Raw genomic sequence first — 22,120 nt, 5'->3', positions numbered from 1 at the left:
AACAGCCACAGGTCGCCATGTAACCTTTATCTCATTCCTGCATGCAGGTATGTAGGTAGCACCGTGTTTGAATGTGACAACAAAAACAACAGGGTCAGGGTTCAGAGTGATAAGGCTGACTCACTGTTATTGTAAACGTACTGGGACATACTGGGGTTATTTTGGTCAGTCTACAGTATCTATAAGAGGTGTGGGAGATATCTGAGAGGTAAGTGCACGGGGTTTAAGACTGATTTTTTTTTTTTAAAGTATGGCCTTGGAGCAAAAAAAAAAAAAAAAGATCCTTGTGTGTCTGGGTGAACTGGCCCGGAGGGCCACACCTATCCCTGAGTTAATCATCAACCACATGTGCCAGGAAGTCATATGAGGAAACATTGGTGGTCTGCATATAGAACATGGGAAAAGCGGGCATTGTGGCAGAGGTTAGTGACAGACCGAGGTTCACACAGACCTATCTGACTGGAAGAACAATGAGGTTCACACATGATTCATCCCGGGGCTCTTCCTAGACGCCAGCACGCTACACCTTCCCCTTCCCAAGTGCGTCTGTTGCGGGGCTTGAGGTGCGGTGCTCTAGAGAAAGAGCTCTTCCTGCTGCTGTTTCCACTCTTCGCAAAGACAATACTTTTAAAGTTTTTCAAGGGACGGCTTGATGGATGGACTGCCTCTCTGAGGTTAATGGACACTCACATTTATAGCAACGGTGCTGTGGACTGGCCCCCAGCCAAGTCCAGGAGGCCAGTTTTCAATCATGTAAGCACTCTTCCACTCTCGTGCCGCCTAACTGATGCCTGGAAAGTAAATGTGCAATGACAGCGACTCTGCACCACAATAGCTCCCAACAAGTCACATGGGCCCTTTTCATCCCCAACAGGAGCACAAATAAACGACAGGCAGGGAGGGAAGGGGGTGTGGGGGTGGGGACACACTAGAGGGGCTCTTGCACTCACAGTTGACCGCCTTGGAGGTGATCTGAGCAGCTACCTCCTCTAAAGCGCTCAGTGAAGTTGCTCTTGTTAAAACATGCCCCAGTGGTTTTGCTGCCAGAGAGCTGTTAATCCTGACAAGGCTGTGAGCCTCTAATTCCCGGAAAGCTGGAACCTGCCGTTTGTTGATGTGTTGTGTAGTTATGATCACTGGAGGCTGTGAGTTTGAGCATCCCCTCCCTTTTCTTTTCTGTATTTTTTTTAGCACCTTGACTGTTCAACATGGCAAAAAGTTAGGTGTCAAACAAGCGTCTACAAGCCTTCATAAGCAGAGCAAAGTAAAATGAGAGTGTGATATAAAACAGTAGCAGCACTATTAGCTGCATTTACTGAAGCCCACATGCCGCTGTATGTTCAGCAGCTGGTGATTATCGATGCTCAATAAGAGACACCATTGTGTTGATGAGTCCATTGTAAACAAATCCACCGCAGTGCCCAGTGTTGTTAGAGGGTTGTCAGGAAACAATGGGCATGGATTATGGTTAAGAGTCTTATTATTATCTCTTCTATCCCAGGTTAAGACCACACAACACCTGCTGCTCCACTTGGATACTTCTGCGTACATCATCATATTCCAGCAGAGAGAGGGAAACGCCAGTGAAGGTTTGAGATTATTCTCTACTTGTAGAAGGAAATGTAATTATATAGAAAGGAGGGGCCTGACAAGTCCTTGCAGTTTGTCTAAGGTAAACTAAACTCCCAAATGCAAGAGTGAAAGTGATGTGAAAACACCATCAATGTTGTGTAGGAGCAGCATGCCAGCACACGTACGAAGTGTGACTACTGGGAGGCAATGAGCTGGGATTTATGGAAATTGTATTTTTGCAAATCTCTCCTCCTGCACATAAAAGTATAAAAATGAGTCCCAGTGTCAAAGATATCAAGGTAAAAATGATTCGTTCACCTCTGTATGAAACCAACAGAAGCAAACTCAGCATATAAATGACTGAGTGAAATCTGTGATGAATGTATTGAAATGAAAAGTATCTGAATGGTTTCACACTCAGGTTCAGTTGTGGAGCCTTGTCAATCAACAGGTAACTATTTAAAATAAAACTAGTCAATTAAAGCCTTGATATAAAAGTAAATGTTGATATTTATGGTCATGTTGTGAGCATATCTGAACGCTAAAAGGTAACAGATTCAAATCCCTGGACCCTGAAGTGTCCTCGAGCAAGGCACCTAATCCTAGGTGTGTGTGTGTGTGTGTTCACGATTTTGGATGGATTAACTGCAGAAGCCTAATTTCCTAAGTGTGTAAAAATACACTTGGATAAATAAAGATTCTCTCGTGCGAACAGGATCGAACATTGGACACATGAACGCTCGTTAGTTCATGCAGACAGAGGATTATAAAAAGAAATTCCTGATATTAGGCAATAGTCAATTTATCACTGATCCATGCAGATGTTGTGGTACTGCCCTCCTCTCCTCTTGTATGCACTTGCTGAGGAGAAAACAGGGTGACGGCCTTGCTGAGGATTTCTGACAGCCGTGGTTTCTGCAGGATTCAACAGATCAAATTTAGGACTTCAATCCAATTTCACACCTGTTTCACCATTACACTGTATGAAAGTGTGAAAGATATCACTGAAAACCGGTAGGGATTATTGGGACTAGGATTATTTACCAAGTGCATGAATTTATTGACATTTATATCACATTTATATCAGTACATTCCTGCTGCATAGAACAACAATTCCTAACATCCTCAATTAATTATTTCACAGATGAATAGATGGATGGATTTAACAGTTAGTTTATTAAAGAACTTATTTCTTTAAAAGTCCACATATGAATTTTATGTATGGTCAGAGGTCTGAGACAACAGAACTGGAGGTTTTTCAGATAGTTTATGCAAAAAATCATACACAAAACATCTTATAATGGACATCACTGCCTACAACAGGCTGCAGAAGACATGGAAGATGTTTACAAATTACAGTTTAGACTTCATACCGTTGAAGGCTTTAGAAGTAAACTGAAATTAATGCTAAGACTTTTCAAGACCTGCAGATACCCTGGACAGATTTTACTGCTGACTCCATGTGGTTTTAATAAAGAAAGGCTCAGACCACAGAGTGTAAATGAGCTTACGTCTGTGCATTAATAACAGCTGAGTGTTTTGTATACAGTGTGTAGGTGCAACAGAACTCTGAAGGGCAGGATTACTAAACAAGCAACCAACGGCGTTTGAGCATTAAACTAAAAGTGTGGCACAGTGAGCTGAAAAGAAAACTGTTTATGCTGGGATCTAATGGGATTTAGCAGCCATTAAATTTAGGCTCCTCAACTCAAACACAACACCCCGGAGATTATTAGTTGGTTACTTGATGAGACACACCCTGATCATTCAGTTATCTTTGGCGCAAACATGTGGTGCACACCCCAAAACCCACAGAGGCAAACTCAAACATTTCATTGTACAATAAACCTTTAATAAATAGTTTGTCATTAGTTTCCCATATTTACATAATAACCACCATCTTACTTATGTTGCCATACTCATTTCTTGGCTAAATTTAGGCACACAGAGAGGGGGGTTCAGGCCACAAACCACATCGTACTAAAAACAGGAGTGGCTAGCAGGTAAGTCTTGAGAAATATAATAATAATAATCATAATAATTGCACCATACAACCAAATAGACCAAGAGGTGGCCGTCTCCTTGAGCGATAAATATATACATTTACTGTACGTACAGGTGATTTTTGTACAATTACAGTCATCTGTGTGGAAGCTGTACGAGTGCACATGGGGCTGGTGCAGAATCTTACCAATTTATGTAGGATCTTAATTTCTTGTGTTGGTCCAATAAATGATAATTAAAAAAAGAGTGATATTCAGAGATTAAATCAACAGTAACAGCCTCCTGTTAAGTAACACCCCCTCTGAAGTAATAAAAACAATGACCGGTAAGTCAGAAGGTCTGAGGGTAGAGTGTGGTCAACATGTACAGCTTGGCTTCGAACATTCAGTGACTTTTGTTAACATCTACTGATAAATCTGGGAGAAACGAGCTCATCAAATGCAACTAACCACTGTGAAATGCTTGTTATCAAATGAAGACCGAGACTGAAAATAAACAAAAAAAACCCAACAAAAACACAGATGGACATTTGATAATTTCGATAATCTAGCCACAATGTTGAAAAAGATTCCAAAAAATGACTGGAGTAAGTTTTAAAAGTATAAAAAAAAGCATTAAAACTTAAATCTTCAGCCAAAGAAATTAAGACAAGAAAAAACAAATATCCAAATCACTCAAGCACACGTACACGCACAGTATGAAAAAGCAAACCAAAAAAAAATTTGGCACAAAATATATGACGCACATTTCACTTCAGAAAGATGTTAAACGGTGTGTAAAACCCACTGTTAGCTACTAATCCATGTCAGGTTCATAATTTGGTTATTTAAATGCACTTGAGGCATTTTTTAAAAAATAAATTAACTGTTCAAAACTGTGACAGGAATAATTTACCAGTTGTTAACACAGTTTGTGAACAAAGGGAACACAGTGTCACTGATGCGAAGCACCAAAACAAGATGCAGCCAAGATCATCATACAGTTAAAGAGCTGCAGTTCATGTTTCGACCTGCGCCACCTGTTGGCCAGAAGAGTAACGGCGGCAGTTTACAGCTGCAGATACAGATGTGTTGGTGACTGTCGACAGACAAGAAAAATAACAGATTATTTTGACATCTAAATATCAGAGACCGAATCAGGCAGACGATTTTTTTCCATGTTTTTTGTTCACTGGATCAAAATATAAATATTCAATGACTGTTAGGACAACTACAGAGTTCACAATGCTCCAGGTGTCATCATATGAACGCTTATGCTTCTTTTACCCTCTAATGCTAGTTTTTTTTATCTGTTGTTAAAATGGTTCTTTTAGTTTCCCTAGCATACGTTTTAGTATGATCTTATGTAGTTTTGTATCATTTTTTTATTATGGTTTTATTTTACGAGTATTTACTTTCTCTGTTTTGGTGATTAGCACTGGTTGATTTAGGATGGGGGCACTGTTACTTCCCTGTTTGTATGGATGAATAAACAGAAACATGACTGAAACCTTAACTCAAAAGCATCCCTGCCTGTGAAGGATCACCAACATGTCTTTATCTACTGTTCTGAACTACTGCTGCCTCTCTGTGCTACAGGTTGGTGTGTACAGTATCCCTGGTCTGTTAATGACCAAACGGCTCCCCCTGGTGGAAAATCTGCAGCCTGTTCAATGCGAGCTATTGAGTTACAAGCCAGTTCTACAAGGTGCTTCACATCTAAAATTTCTACCATCTGTTGTTGTTCGAGAGGTGTGCTATAGCTTGTAATGACTGGCTGTATGACACCTTAAATGTCAGGGATTACACAAAGCTGTTTTATAGCTCATATCCAATAACCCTTGTCGAAATCTTTATCCACCACATCACACTTAACCTTTGAATTTTCCCACTGCAGCAGCATCACTGATATTTTGTTTAACTCAATGATATCACTTAGTTGTCTCCGAATTAACAGTCAGTGCCGACACTGACATGCTGATAGCAACGCCCTAGTTCCTAATGGTCCGGAGGCTTTTAAAATAAAACCATGGTTCAGTAAGCCTTAACCCCTGTTGGTGATAAATGTCAGCAAACTAAGCAACAGGAGGGGTGTGAAAACGAAGGAATAAAAAGTGTGTAACTGCTCCGATGGGAGCGATAGCGTAAGATTACAGAGCCTTCTCAGACCTCGGTCTTCATACAGGTTACGTAATGTCTATATATATATTTATATTTCTCTTAAGTCACTTCAAGGCAACATTTGTTTCTTGAATAAAAACTCGAAGCACAACTAGCCTTCAGTTTGAACAGAGAAAAATATACAACCCAAACTGTACTACTGATCTAGAGAATGGCAAGTAAACATTGAAAAACAGTTTCAGCTAATAAAGTGGTCTCAGTTGCACATTTCTCTCTGTAGGAAGTGTGATATTTAAATAAAGTGTGGTCTTACGAAGCTTTCTGTACGTGAACCGGTTGACCCATCTTGACTGAGATTCGACAGCGCCTCAGCAAACATCAGTTTGCGGGGACTCCTCTCATAGGTAATATGAGTTGATGTGCTTCCCTGCTGTGCATACAGAGGAAGAACTGTGTTCCCTTCTTGGATGCTTTAACAGAGCCGCAGTCGCATCAGAACAGATGTTAACTTGTGAAAAGACCATTAGACGAGTGCTCAACTAACTGTTTGTTATGCTTTCGTTGGACAAACAGACAAAGTTGCCACTTCACTGGCTACAGAGGAATATGAAGAATCACACTGGGATTTAGTAACATTTAAGATATACCCCGCTTGCACTCAACTGCTGTATGCTCCACTCTGTTACTGCTTTAGAGAAACCAAGTATTTAAGAGTCCAGCTCGGCCAAGACGCACACCTGTCCACTGCAGCCCTGAAAAATACTTGACGCACTCTCTTCACGCAGGGTCTTTAGAGAGTCCTCACAATACCCTGCTTTAAAAACAAACAAACAAAAAAAAAACAAACAAACAGAAAAGGGCTGCTGAGGAACGAGTGTCCACTTTTGTGCTGTGGACACAAACACACAGACACAAAACACCTCTTCATGAGTCTGGACGTGTGCCCGAGGTGCGAGTGTGTCCATGTGGTAAAACTGTGTGTATCCGTGTCCATGTGTGCGGGGGTTTTGGGGGTGAAGTGAGGGTGTCTGGCCCCCCATTAGCTGAGGTTATACGCTGCTGTCCTCCAGCAGAGGCTCTTTGCCCTCTGCCCCACTGCCCTGGGGGCTGTGGGAGTGACTCTGTGCCCCGTTGCTGTGCTTTTTGTAGGCGCCAGGCCTCATGCCGGGCCCTGTGTGCTCTGGGATAAACAGGGCGACCAGCAGAGACAGCAGCACTGAGCATGCACCAAACAGGAAGGGAGGACCTGGGATGATGGCACTCTGAGGAGGGGATGAGAAATATGTAGTTAAAGAACAGCAACACATGTGTAAAACATTCTCTGTATTGTACAAATGACTTAAACGTCATTCTTCATTGATGTTCACCTCATCAGTGGGGTTGACCATGTTGGGTTTGGCACCTTTATCAGAGCCATCTGTGTCAGTCAGCTCCACATGGAACAAGTAGAAGACGAAACCGTAAAGAGCAGGGCCCAAACCATTACAGAGGCCCCGAATCCCCGTAATCATTCCCTGGACAACCCCTGCGAACAGACAAACAAAAATGGTCAGGAGAATCTCTTTATTTATCTTCATTTAGGGTATTTTTCTGTATTTTTTAAATATATACAACATAAGACGTCCATTTTCTGACATACGTGTACAAATAAGTGACAAATTAAAGGAAAACTCTGGAAAATGAGTGAAGAAACAGGATGACGATGCCCGATTTCACAGGAAGCATGCAGGTAAATAAATGGTTTGTGTATGAAAATGATGTGAATCATATGCTGCAGCCTCTCCACACTCTCCACCACAAAACACCAAATGAGGGAAGATGCTAGTATTGGTGCTACATCCCTCCAGTAGAGTCCAGAGACTTGTAGAATCAATGCCAAGGCGCACTGAAACTGTTCTGGTGGCTCATGGGGGCCCAGCACCTTACAAAGACACTTTATGTTGGGCTTTTCTTTAATTTGTCGCCCATGCACTGATGGAAACATATTTCAGAGTCACTGGACATCTACTTGATGAACCATAACAGCTATAAGTAGATAACAAGTTACAGTGTGCAATGTCAGAGTACAGATGCCCTCTATGTTAACACACGGAAAGTGCTGGATACTTTTTTATGTATGACTAATAGGTGCGTCTTGCACCCGATACTTAGTATTGTTTACTTGAGCCCCTAGAATTACTTGAGCTGGTCAGTGATTTTAATCCAATTCAAAGTGCATATGTGGATAATATTTCACCCCATTCCCAGTAATAATTACAGCTGCAATTACCTGCTGGTTTTCCGGCAGACTGGTTGGTCCTCTTGTAATTTAAATCCTGCCCGGAACGACGTCCTTGCATTTTAAAGTGGATCTCTGTGTTTCTTTCTCTGTGAGAAGAGCTGCTTGTTCTCCGATAGTCCCCCCCCAAATCAGCTCAGTGTGAAATTTGCAGTGTAGACAACTATGACTGAATTACTTTGATACTGCAGAAAACTTAAAGATTTGAGGTTTCTCAGACAAGTTCATGAGTGTTTTTTCTATGATTTCTAGGCAGATTTATGGACGTTTATTCACAATGGACGTAGGTGATAATGAGATCCTCCTGAAGTGTAATCACACTGAAGATTGGTATATGTTTCATGTCTGCACATTAAGATTTGACTGAGTTGACTCTGAGAAGAATGATTTTGGCTTTATCCCGTTGAACGTTCATGTCTATTGCAGACCATCCAGTAATTTCCTGATGGTCAAAATGCCATCCAGAAATGATGAGTTAAATTAGAGAAGCACAAAAACAAACACTGATGGAAGCATTTTTGCCCTCCTTAGTTTGAAAAACAGAACAAGTTATTGTTTTCTAATGTTCTGTTTTCATATTGGCAGCGATTCCCAGTCCCAGCCCGACAAACATACACCAAGACACAATTGGGAAACTCACCTTGTTGGTCTGGGTCTGCATTACGGGACACGATGGCGCTGATGGCAGGGAAAGTGATGCTGGACATGGCCGCGACAGCTCCAGCTGCCCACATCATCCTACAACCAACAACAGCATGTTTGTTAAGGATATAAAAAATTTAACCATTCAAAAACTGGATTTCTACATGTCCTTGAAGATTAGCTAAAGGTCGTTGAGCCTATTATGGTTAAAACCTTGAGCTTAAGAATAAAGCACCTGAATAAATAATAAGCAGTGACTGAGCCAAAAATGTCAAATCCAATCTTGGAATAAGCTCTACTTCCTATTCCATTTCATAAAAAAAACTGTTTATGAAAGGATTCTCACCTTAATATATAATACAGCTAACTTGACCTTTATTTAACCTAATTTCCAAGGTGTTGAGCAAAGGAGAGAGGAGCAACAAGGAGACATGTTGTGGATGTTTTCCTTCAGAATCAATAGATATTGTGGCTCCTCTGCCTTCGCCCTCCAGGCCAAAACAATAAGAGAAACTGACAGAGCTCAGTTAAAGAGAAATGAAACTGATACTGTGGTCTGTGTCTGTGGGTGGTGGTTGTTTGGTTAAAGCAGCACTATTCATATTTTAGGTTTTGAAATGAATGAACACACAAAAACATTAGATGTGCTCCTGCTTTTTCCTTTTAAAATTATTTTCTTGACGTTTCCCTACAAGTTTGAACATGACTGTGTATGTGTCTATATATGAGTTAAACAAAATCTTCACAACATTATATTGCCTTTAATAACACTATATATGTCTTCTAAGAGTCTCAGTTGTCAGATTATAGTGTCAGTACATATCCAAGGACAGTACCATTAATTAAGGCCATGCCCCCCTCTAGTGGTTTGTCAAAGTATTACAACAACAACAACAACAATATAATAATAATTTTAAATCAAATTAATTTGCAAAAATAACAGTGGCATCTAAACCTCTGCACTGGGGCATGGGGCCTGAACCACACAGGGTTAAGCGTTGTGTAGATTTTATTGAAATTATGATTCACTTCCACTTTTGAGTTGAGCTTATCAGATCCTGCTTCAGGTTCTTTGCAAATTATTTGAGCATAAAAAATTAAACCAAAATACACCAACAGCAAAAGAACACATTAGATTCTGCTCATAAACATCAGTCATAAATGGGGATATAATTTGTTATTCTTTTGGATTAAAATGTATAATGGAGAAACAGAAACACAGTTAAACTTTCCCTGTTTGACTTGAGTTGAATGAGGCACCACTGACTGCGGTTTTGCACTGTGCAGCAGGAAATACTGTCACCTTAGATGAATTTCTTCCCTTCCTTGAAATTATATTTGCTGAGTGATTATATTTTATGTATCTCTACTGGCGTCTGTGAAGCTTTCCTCAAACTTCTGAGTCTGAGTTCCACTGATACAGAAGTAACCAGTGATGGAGATGGAAGCACAAAAACTCAAGACAGTTCTTTAATTTTAACGGACTCAAAACTGCTATTTTGTCCTAAATTCTTTCACCTATGAGGTCCCAGTCCTGTTGAATAAATGTGAAGAAAACATTGTGTGCGTGTGAGTTAGTAACATAGTATAGGAATTACTGACCAGGGCTGAGAGCCAAAGCCATACCACGCCAGCTGGAGGATCTGGAAGCCGAGGCCAAGCAGGATTGTGTTCTTATTCCCAATTGAACGCATCAGGATCCCCAACACAACCGTCTGAGGAGACACAGCACACAGGTTATACAAGACAGCCAGAGGCAGGAAGAGGCACTGAGCAAATAGTTTAAATAATTTTCATGTCACTCTCGAGTCTTGACTTGATTGATAGAAAATTATCTGTAACAGTATTTATCATCAGGTTCACTTGTTCGTCCTCTCAAATAATAAGCATTGCTGCTTTTCTTTGTTTTCTGTGGCTGTAAATTGAATAACTTCTGTCTACTCTGTGCACAAAATCTATTGTTTATCTGCCTATCCAGAAAGAGGGATACCTCTCAGACTGAAACTACATGAAATTTCTTTCTTTTTTTTTCTCCAGTTAGAAGTTTTCTGGGGAGTTTTTCCTTTTATAAACCGAGGATCTAAGGACAGAGGGTGTGGTATTGTGTACAGACAAACAACAACAAATCATTCAATTAATTAATTAAGAAAATAACTGGCAGGTTAATCAATCAATAAAAAAGATTTATGCAGAATAAAAATATTAAAAAATCCAAACATGAGGAGAAGATTGCTCAGTATTACAAAGCCTAAAACAGAGGTATTTCCTCCAGTACCTGAGCGAGTATGGAGAGGATCCCGACTACAGCGATGAAGGCAGCCACTGTCTCTGATGAGAAGCCTATGACCTGGGGGTGAGAGAGCGTTGAGATATCACACGTTAGGACATGACTGTTCACTTACAGACGAGCACAGTTAGAAACCAGACACCTTTACCAGTTTTCAACACAATAGAAGAAGGGGGTTTGTTTGTGGCCTTTTGTAATCACATGCTGTTTCATACTGCATCTTGGACCAACAAAAAGTGCTTCTCTTTTTCCTCCCCTTATTCTCTCTGGTGTATTTAGGTCAAATATACTGTTCTTGATTTCCTTCCATAGAGCCCATAGCAGCAGGAAAAGGGCTGCTGGTACGAGGTGTGTATAATTTATGACAATGAATAGGGAGAGATATACGATAAAGCAATTTTGGCTTAGGGAGGACGAGAGGGTGTGACTTTTTTTTTTCAAGATGGTAGAAGAGTGGTATGAGACCAGCGTGTGAGTGTGAGACTTGCCTGACTGGTTCATCTGACATTGTTTACACAAACTTAACAATCCTCAGCTCAAGCAATTTTAAAAAAACGGGGGGGGGCGTCACACCTTGTCAGTCCATCTTCAAGCTGCCAGCTGCTTCCAGATGCTACCAGTTTATAAATAAGTATATGAAGCTGTCCATTTCTGGCTACTTGTGTTTTCAACTGTTTTTTTCCCTGTGGTAGCATTTTGCTGAGACACTTAATGAATCTGCTCTACTTACTCATGCACTTGAATCAGGCTGCTCAGCAAACCTGCTGATCCAATATTGAAGCAATGTAGGTGAAAGTGTGTGCTCTGCAAATTTCCTCCAGTTGTACTGAGATTATTCCCTGGAGCTTTCCAGTGGCAATTTCAGCCTTTTATTGGCAACACAAACGGCAAAAGTATAATGCCGTCACATACAACAGCCACGTGTTAATCCCAAACTATACTGCCCCCCTTAACGCACCACAACTTCACCTGACAAGCAATATCCTCACAAGAATTCTTCATCCATTTTACACTACAACAAATACCTAATACCAGAGACATGTAGAAAATGAATGATCTATTCAATAATGTTTGTGTGTGCAATCCAGTCATTTTTGTGGTCTTTACACTTGGCAAAAGTGCAAGCATGGAGAGCCGTGTTACCTGTTTGAGATAGAGGAAGAAGCTGGAGTACTGGCCGGCCTCTGGGAGGTAGGAGAGAAACACTGTGATACAGATGAGGAGCACCGTGGAGTCCTGGCCCACTTTACGCAGAGACTGGACGAGAGAACAGCAAGAGCGATTTAACTTGATGTAAGAATTTAAATCATGAACAATATCAGTGGCATTTCTGATAGTGCTAACTTAACCATGTTTCCCTTTAAGCCTCTAGCAACAACAGCATAATCACCATGAATATTTCACCTGTTAGTTTAATTATAGGTTTAATGTGCATAAACTCTATATTTATCTCGATTTAAGTATCTTAGAATACCACAGCTTCTACGGATACAAATTCTGGATTCAAGCATCGGCAAATCTTTGTCTTAAAACTAGGTGTAATGATTCTGAAACAGAGACTGAGACTGTGATACAAACGTCTTGTTTTATATTGCAATACCTATCATATTATGAGAGGATGGTACCAAGACCCCCGTCTTAGGCTGGTTGGGCTAGTTTGATTAGCTTAAGATGAATAATAACCCTGAGAGGTCAGCAACATTTTGGCTATATAGCTTATGAGACTTCTCTAATCTGAGTTATTCAGGGACAGTGACAAAAAGGAGGAATTTCAGACTAAAAACATTCATGTTGGAAGACTGTCTCAGACTGATGAAGGTGAATTATGTATAGTGATGAAGTAATCGTTCAAAGGCCAGTATGAACAAGAGAAACAATTACAACAAGCAAAATCTGTTCTAATGTTTTAAGTCAGACTTGAAAGACCGTGAACTTATCCTTTAAGGAATCTGACACTTTCATGTAAATCAGATTTTCTCTGTCAACATGCAAACTCAGGCAGCAAGGAGATCAGACGTACACACAGACTGAGAAATACAAACACTACCACAACAGACATGAAGATAAACCAAAGCTGCTTCTCTTCAAGTATTTCTTAAACCTACAAAATTACTCTTATCAAAATTTATTCATCAATCTGGTTAGGCATTTCTGTGTACGAATTAATGACTGAATGAAAGAAGTGTGTTCATCTCTTTCTGAGACTGAAAGATGTTTATCTTTGAGCACATAATCTGCAGCACTATTAAGTGTGTTCCCAGCATGAGGCTTATTCCCATAACAGAGAACATTCAATTATACAGTTCATTTTACTGAGTGGAAAAAGCTTCCATTCATCATCAGCTGCTGTTGGGTGTGTTTTTACTCACAGCGAAGGGGTCTGCCTGTTCCCAGGAGATTGGTGCTCCCCACGATGCCGGCCTCATCTTCTCTGGCAGCGACTCTGGTACAGCCACCAGGATGAAGCAGATGTCGAGCAGGGCGATGGCCGTGGCCAGGATCACCACCAAGGTGTCCCCGTAGGCCTCAGACAGGTAGGCTCCGATGGCCGGGCTGGTAACCAGGCTGGCTGCAAAGGTAGCTGATACCTGGAGGGAGGAAGAAGAAGAGCTGGGGTGAGCAAAACATGAGGTAACACTGTTTTCATTTTCTCTGACTACTCATTATTTGGTTGAGGACTCATGGTGATGCTGATGCACATATTAAACAGGACTGTGATGGTTTAGTTTTGATCTCCTTACCAAACCGTATGCTGTGCTCCTCTCATGCTCCTGCGTGATGTCGGCCACATAGGCAAAGATCACAGAGAAGGTGACGGCAAAGACACCGGACATGGAGATGACTGCAAAGTACCACCTGAGAGAGGAGGAGTGTTTGGCATGTCAGCACAGACTAAAATGACTAAACCTGCAATAAGGTTCAGTACAAGCTACAGATATCATTGACTATGGCTGACTTTGGGCTTAAAGCTTCTAGTTGTCAAATTGCCAAAATAATTAGATTTTTTTTAACACTGTCAGACTGATGCTATACAACCCACTTATGCTACATCCACATTAATATGTTTTAGATTTTAAACGTATCATTATTGCCATTTCAAACCTCTAGAACAGACTTTTGGAAATGCTGCTGGTCCACGTTTTAGTTTTAAAACTTTGTGTTTTGATCTGGACGGGCAGAAATGCAGACTTTTGGAAACAATGACGCAGACTCTCATGCTCACTTCCAGCCGCCATGACTGCCTGAAACTCGCCTTCAACTCTATCTAACTGTATTTATGCTACCATGTACCGCAACTCCAAAACGCAATATGCAAGAACAAAACAAAACAAAGTGAGAAGTTCAGTTTTAAGTCAGCACTCACCATGGGCTGATCTTCATCAGTGGAATGGGTGCACACGTGAAGAAGACCGTTAGCAGCAGGAAGGACTTGCGTCCCCATACGTCTGATAATGCTCCAATCAGTGGAGCACTCAGAAATGATAATAGGCCCTAGAGGGGAGAGATGGAGGAGGACATGGGACAACAAGTAGAAAAATATTTAAGAGAAAAGAGAGTATTTGTTGAACAGAGAGCTGTAAATGGAGAAGTTACCACTCAAAGATTCACACGCAGCAGAGACAGTTTTGGTAGGTAGATACATAAAGAGTAACTACATGGTACTACCCCTATAGTTAACACCAATGTGAAAAATTAACCCAACACACATTTTAAAGCTCACCAGTTTTATCTACGGCTGCAGGGTTTGTCCTCTAAAGCCACAGCAACACAAAGGACACCAGTATCTTCACCATTATTTCTACTGTTTGTGCAAATGAACGACCTGTATGTGACTTGTGAGGTCTGGTATCATGCAGCTACTGTAGCTGCCACACTGCAAAGAAAAGACTGTCCTACTCAAAACAAAGGCGTGGAACTGGAGGGAACAAAGACAATAATAAAGCAGACAGTCTAAATTGTTATCTTGTGAGCAGAAGAAAATTGTTTAATGTTTGAAATAATAGTTTGTTTTTCCTATAAGTACAAAATATCTTGTCAGCACGGGAGATGAGTGTGTCTTTTTCCTGTACTGGCAAAACAAATAAGAAGTCATAATCAATAGCTATTGCTCAATCACAGAAAAACAAGTTTGTCGTGTTGTGACTCACAACAAACTAGAGAATTTAAAATAATTACAGGATGCCCTCTCCAGTTATCTTTAGATGCACTCTTCCACTCCCTGAATAACTACCGTCAGGGTGCACTTGAGGTACTTCACCCTGGAAAGGTGCTCGAGCTGAGCCTACTCTGTGGCCAGCTGGGGAGCTTGCTATGGTGACTGGACAGCTTGTAGGTGTTAACATGTAACTGAATTAGCGTCAAGCAGGGCGTCGCTGTACAAGGGCACACATGCTCAGAAAATCCTCCATGGGTAAATAAAAGCAGGACAAACTTGCAGTGCAGAAGAAGGATGTGTATTGACAGGAGATATGGTCCTTTGAACATAAAAAGCACATGGCAGCTGATGTGTCTTAATGTGCAGCTTAATATAATACAATTAGTCCACAAACACTGTCCAAAATTACAGATTAATGCTTATTTATTCCTTCCTTACATCTTCAATAGCACAGATAGATGTTGCTTGCTATTGAGATACTGTAGATAAAAAGACTAGAGATAACCGATACATTCCTGTCATGAGAGACAGAGAATTGAGCCTTGTTTTTCTGTTTGTGTGTGCTGTTGTCTCTTACCTTGACACCATGAATAAGCCCATTCATCAGGAATGTGTGCTGGGGGAATGTCTGGCGTAAAACCTGGAGAACAAACACAAATAACACCAGATCAAACCCCACCGTCTGCATTGTGTTTTCAAGCAGTGACCTACACCAGCTCATGTACCTCTCAGTGTTTAACAAGTGTGACTGCACTAAGCAAATATCTACGACCTTAAGAAATGACACAGGGTTAGAATGAGATGAAACATAAATTCAATGCAAAAATTCACAGTCATGAAAAAATACAAACATTGTAAATATTAAAAACTAATATTTTCACAGGGTTTTGACCCACATGTTGAAAACCATTGAAAACATACCAACTAAAACATATTTATCATTACTTATTTCCACAGGAGTTGCACCCGAACTGTTTTGTGTTCTGGGTCAAGAATCGTCCGTGCTACAAGCACAAACACATTTAAAAGTCAAACATTCATCAGGAGGCGAAGACTATAAAGTTTGTGTTGTTTTGTTAACACCTGACAGGTCAAGTGAGCTGAAATACTTTGCGAAGCTGATGAAGTGGCCACTTTTGGTCTCGAGCAAGTGTTGTCATGGTTACAGTCGTCATTCATGGTTATCGTCAGATGTCAGTGAGTGACAGAGTACTTTTATTTGTTACACACAGTCAGAGTGGAGCGAACACAAACCTGAAATCTTCATGGCCTCACTCAACCCTGATGTAAGGACGTTGCAATAAAACTTGATCTCTCACCACACATCTCTCTTGAATCTGTCATGTTATGATAGAGCATCTGACTTACAGTGACATCTGTTTGCCGACTTTTCGCCGGGACACTGCTCTGTTATCAGTCAAGTTTTCATTGCAGACTTCTAACCACAAAACTCTCAGAAAGCAGTACATATACCTCATCAAGGCTACACTGTCCTCTCCTTTCTCTTAGTGACCATGTATATAAACTGGCGGACAGTGTACTCCAACATCTCTTCATCTTCGTGGGAATGCAGAGGGGGAGGGAGGGTGATTATATGGTTAAAAAGCCATGGGATGTGCGGTTCAAAGTCCACACCGTCAGCGTGCAGCAAGTATTGCGTATATGTGTCACTGACACCGGTGTGGGAACATGAAGCTTCAGTTTAATTTAGGACATGTGGAGCTTGACCAAAACTGAACAACAGGATCTGGTTATTGTTCAGGGTTACAGAGGGAAAGCTCACGGCACGGTTAAGAATCCCCTCTGTTCCTTGGGGAGTCAGTTACCCAACACAGGCTGTGAATGCTCAGTGAAGACTGTTGCTGCTGGATACTAATGAAGCAGTGCGCTCATTGGGAGCAGTGAAGCAGTCCCTCTCATTTTCAGGCGCCCTCTGATTAGTCCAAAATGCAAATCCTGCCTCCGCCCTGGGATCTTGAGGGCAACGAACCCCCGGTAATTAATGCTTAACAGTTACACACACACAACCACCTCTTCAAACAAGAGACTGCTGGAAAGTATGCACTGCATAAGCCTGTCTGGTTCACATCATGTGGCTCACAGATGTTTGCTCATCATTTGTTTGAGGTACCAGAACACAAAGTAATTTACGCTGGTGGAGAAAAGAATGCAGATAAAAAAAGAAACTGGACGGGAATTCAATAAATGCAGGGTTGCACAAAAAAATAAATGAAAAGCTAATGTCAGAAAGCGGAGCACTGAGGTGAATGTGTGGTGTGGTTTGTCGCCTGGCATCTGTGCTGTGACCTGACAACACAAACCAGTGACCCCACCACCACCACCAGCGATAAGCCTTTTCAACAAAGAACTGGTACTCTGACAATACAACTGTTTGATGCCCTTTTCATATTTCTCAGTCCATTAGCGCCTGGCCAAACATCTGCCAACACACACGGACAAAAAAAACGAAACAAAACTGCGTCACTTAGGGCCTCGCTCATTTGTTTAGGGATTCAATTATTCATAGACACTGATGGGCCTTGTGTGATTCCAGTCAATGGGAGATGCCACTCTTTGGCTAGGTTTTCAGAGGAGAGAGAGGTGTAGGCGTATTATATACTACAGACTGTTACATCAGTTTACATAACAAGTGTGTCTGCGTGAGAGTGGGTGTAGCCGGGCTTACCGTGAGCATCGGGGTGGTGAGGAGACCCCATGCAAAAAACTCCAGGAAGATGACCACCACAGCATGGTAAACACTGGGCTCACCGATTCCCTGAGGCTGGACACACACACACACACACACAGATAAGAGAGGTGGTGAGCTGACAGGCAGCGAAACAACATCACCTGATCCTGTGGGACAACCCACAGTTGGGTAAGAGAGTGTAAAGATGTGAAATATAGTTTTTACTCTGGACTTTCGGAACAAGTATCTACAATAGGGGAAATTCTGATTAGTCATTACTAAGTATGAGCTTAACAAGACACCAAGCAGACCAGTTCATTACCTACTCACTAAAACTCTCTGACAAGCAATCACTTAAAAAAAAAAAAAAATCAGACTATTTACATGCACATAAATATGATCATTGCGTAACACCAGATTAAATTTCTGATTATGAAATTCACATGATTCACATAAAGTTTAGTTATGAGATGCTTTAGTCTGATAATCAGACTAGCTTGTCATTTTGTTAAACTTTGCTTAATCATTTTTACTTTATACAAAATTACATAATTGTTGTATTTGAATTGCTGAATAAATTCAGAGGTCTGAAACCTGATACTGGTATTGTTTTCTACACTGATAATCTTAAAGAGAACCGTATCTCAAACTTTGACTGCTGCTGATTTCACAAGAAATCTATATCTCTGCTGCCGAAATGAAGGAAGCTTATTTTTGTAACAGCCACAAGCCAGTCTGCTATTTCTTTCTGCAACACACTGCTTTGTTTCTTTTCTACTACACAAGCTTCACACAGTAGTAAAATTGAAATGCTAGAAACAAGAAGCAACTACGCTGCATACATGACAGGAGTAATTTGAAAGCATGGCAAGCGGCATGGCTCTATTAATCCTGTCATACTTAGTCTAATTACAACATTAATGCAAGAGAGACAACATGGTTAAGCTGTTTACATGACATCTGCACTATCTGCTATATTGCCTTACTCTGATTGCAAATAAATTATGTTGAGTGCAAATGACCAGAATGTAAACCATGAGGATTTATTTCATAATGACATTTTAAACTCAATGTTAACATACCGGGTCACTCTAAACACAGGCCTATGTCTGTGATGAGTAAAACACACATCATCACATCATTTCTATCTCTCCTAAAGCTCACTCCCTGGAGAGGAAGCCACTTCACTGCGGCACTGTAAAATCTATACAAGTCTTTAAGGTGAAGAGAAAGTGTGATGAAGTGAGTGTGGATGTCGAGCAGGGATCTTTGGCAGGAAACACAGCGACGTGTGATAATTGTGGAGACTGTAAAATAGGCCAAAGCTAACTTAACCAAGAAACTTGCTGCTTGTTTACGTGCGGCTGTGGTTTGTCATTTCCCCATGTGTAGAGGGTGAAAGCAACTCAGCCTACAGGACTGGATATAACTGCTTAAGGCACAAATCAGTCTGAATCCCTGCCTGTGCTTTTGTTCCAAGATAAGTGTATGATCACGCCACCTGCGTTATGAAGTAAATGAGGAACAATCTGTAACTGTCTCACTATATGAATGTTGCAACTTCCTCTCTACTGAAATGACGCCTAGCAACACATTTAGAGATCCCTTTTTGCTACTGAGCGTCTAAGCCTATTAGATACAATAGCTGGATGCTGAAAGAGAAATCTTAATGGCTGAGTGGTCAGACCTAGCTGCAGTGATACAGTAAAGCAATAAGAATAATTTGAACTAAGGACATTGTTGGAATAGAGCCAGGTGTAGATGCATGACTGTCATTAGGACAACAGGACCATTACTGTGTGAAAACAACAGTTTCTTGTTCTGTTCATTATGATTACAACTCTTGTGTGCCTTCATATGGATATCCAGCATTTTTGGCATGACTGTCCAACTGATTACATAAGCAGCACTACCGCCTCACTGTATTTATAACAATCCTACCGTACTCACTCTTTGCCAACTGCCTAATTTGGGACGAATTTGGGACCATCTGAATGATCCAAGTAACTACAATCTCTGATGTGATATTCAGTTGCCTACTTGATCTGTTTATTAAGGAGGTTTGAAGCTTCCAGTTAAGGGTATTTTATAACATCATGGGATGGTTTCGTTATTGCTGTGTTACAGGTGTCAATGAACCAGAGAAATGAGTACAAATGTTTTTGAAACTACAGGCCCTGGCTGATATTTAACCAAACATCTGTTCAATCATATTCTGAAGAAGCCAGCATAGACATAGTAGTTGAAAACTATGTTACATTACAGATCTGATGTTAGCTTGAGCAGTGGCAGTCTGTTTTTACATGTCTGGTATGTTGACTTAACATTGCTTGTTTTGAACCAAACCCAGTGTTTAGTTAAATGTCTTACCTCGGCCCATTTATATACCACATTATATATTACATCTTTCATTTGAGATTTATCTACACACCTGACTTTGACTAATGCACAGTGTTTTTACAGTATATTATTACCACCGTTGTACAGTGTATAATCAGCACATAGTTCAGCTATGGATTTTTAAATCTCTTTAAATCTGTTTAGATTATTTTTACACTCAATTTGGTCTATTAAATAATCGTCTACACATTCTTATTTAAATTGCATAGTTTGTTGACTGCGTTGCTGTTTTGTGATTTATGTGAGGTGACTGCTGCAACACACAAATAAAGTACTCTGTGTATTTATCCATCTAAACCACATTATCGATTGAGAATCTGTTACATTACGTTACCTCACTTTGTCTTTCATACAACACGACTAAACCTGTCTGACACATTGTCTGTTTGTTGCAACAGGGTAAAAAATAACCCCAATCAGCGTTAAACACATATGCTAGTAAGCTAATACAAACCTAGCCCCAGTTTGAGCCACTTAGTGCTACACTGTCACGCGTAATGTTTTACTAGACTTGAACAAACGTGAGGTACCGTCAACATTAAGCGGTGATTTAAGTTAAATAAGTAAATAATCAGAGTGGCTGGATTATTGTGGGAAGACGGACGATAAAGAAAAACACAGCTAGCGGGTGCCGAGCTGACGTGTAAACGGCTAACGCAGGCCGTTAACATTAGCCGATGCTAGCTCACGACTAGCTGTGTTAGCCACTTAGCTTAGGCGGTCCCAGCTAACGGTTAACACTACCTGCCGGGGACAAACCATCAAATGCCACCTCGCATTGCTGCCTTTTCATGAAACAAACAGGGATACTGACTAACTTCAGTGGCCGAGAAACATTGTAGCTCTGTGGCAAGATAAGTTAACGAAGATAAATAAATATTTAACTCACACTTCCTCCATCTTTTATTATAATTTTCTTTGCAAGAAGAATGCTGCGGTTCAGCCGCTTTTTCTTCTTTTTCTCCCCCGTCATTGTTAACTTATGTCCATTCTTGGTGTCAGAGGGTCGTCGTTGCGCCTGTTAAAAGAAAAATAATAACTGATTTCGACTAATCAGCTGATAACACCTCGGCAGTCGACTCCAGGCAGCAGCTAGCATCTAGCAGCGAGCTAACTAAATGATGATTTCTCATCCCCACCTCATTTCAACTTGACTTCCTCAACCAGATACTGACCCGCCCCTCCTGTGAAAGACCGCTCAGCGATTGGCTATCTGAGAAAAGTGCACACCCAAACTCTGGATCTGATTGGGTTAGAAAAACCTTGCTGCTATTGATCCTCAAATGGTGATTTGTTAACGTCATATCGCGGGTAACAAAGAGGAAATGCCTTATATGGAGACCAGTGTACAAAATGTTCAGCGACTTCAATGAACACTAATAACACAATTTAGTAGTAGTATACACATACTGTATAACAGTTAATGTTATGGAGCTTGGTAATAATAATATAACTGCATTTACTATCCATGTTCAATTAATACCCTTTTAATTAGTGGTGGAAGAATTAGTAGAAATTTTTTTTGCTTTAGTAAAAGTGGCAATACCACACTATTGAAATAGTCTGTAACAAGTAAAACTCATGCACTAAGAATTTTACTTGAGTTAAAAAAAGTTACCAAGTAAAAGCACTCATCATGCAGAATGGCTCATTTCACAATAATGTACACTCAGTTGTCAGTTAATTAGTAACACCTGGCTAAAACTAATGCAGTCTGATGCAACAGTTGTGTAATAATTCTGCCTTCATGGAGATCATAATATTCAATTCTTATTGAAACTGTGTCTGTCTGTTGGTTAAATTTTGGATGCTCCAATTTGTGCTACTCTAAGCGTATAGCTTTATACAAACAGGTGTGTCTGTTGTTTAGCCTCATTAATTTTAATGGAGTGAACAAAATAACAGGAGCACCTGTCAACATAACTCCATGCAGTTCAACAGTACAGCAACCTACATCCATCTTAGTTACAGAATTCATTCCAATGAATTATTC

At 40.6% G+C, this 22,120-nt stretch overlaps 1 protein-coding gene across 1 annotated transcript; it reads right to left on the bottom strand.

Annotated features, from left to right (window-relative positions):
* Positions 1-2,729: 2,729 nt before the first annotated feature.
* Positions 2,730-21,260, bottom strand: mfsd14a2 (major facilitator superfamily domain containing 14A2). The gene is made up of 12 exons (XM_018677852.2): positions 21,017-21,260; positions 17,725-17,820; positions 15,616-15,678; positions 14,247-14,374; positions 13,624-13,738; positions 13,252-13,470; positions 12,026-12,139; positions 10,871-10,942; positions 10,198-10,310; positions 8,594-8,691; positions 7,043-7,200; positions 2,730-6,937 (listed from the first exon to the last, which is right to left on the bottom strand). The coding sequence occupies exons 1-12, from the start codon at positions 21,098-21,100 to the stop codon at positions 6,725-6,727; spliced, it is 1,473 nt and encodes a 490-aa protein (XP_018533368.1). The 5' UTR covers positions 21,101-21,260; the 3' UTR covers positions 2,730-6,724.
* Between the last annotated feature and the right edge of the window lie 860 nt (positions 21,261-22,120).

The sequence above is a fragment of the Lates calcarifer genome, linkage group LG4, assembly GCF_001640805.2.
Source record: "Lates calcarifer isolate ASB-BC8 linkage group LG4, TLL_Latcal_v3, whole genome shotgun sequence".
Lineage (NCBI taxonomy): Eukaryota > Metazoa > Chordata > Actinopteri > Centropomidae > Lates > Lates calcarifer.
Note: the sequence above shows the minus strand (reverse complement) of the source record. Positions and strands in the feature narration are given on the sequence as shown.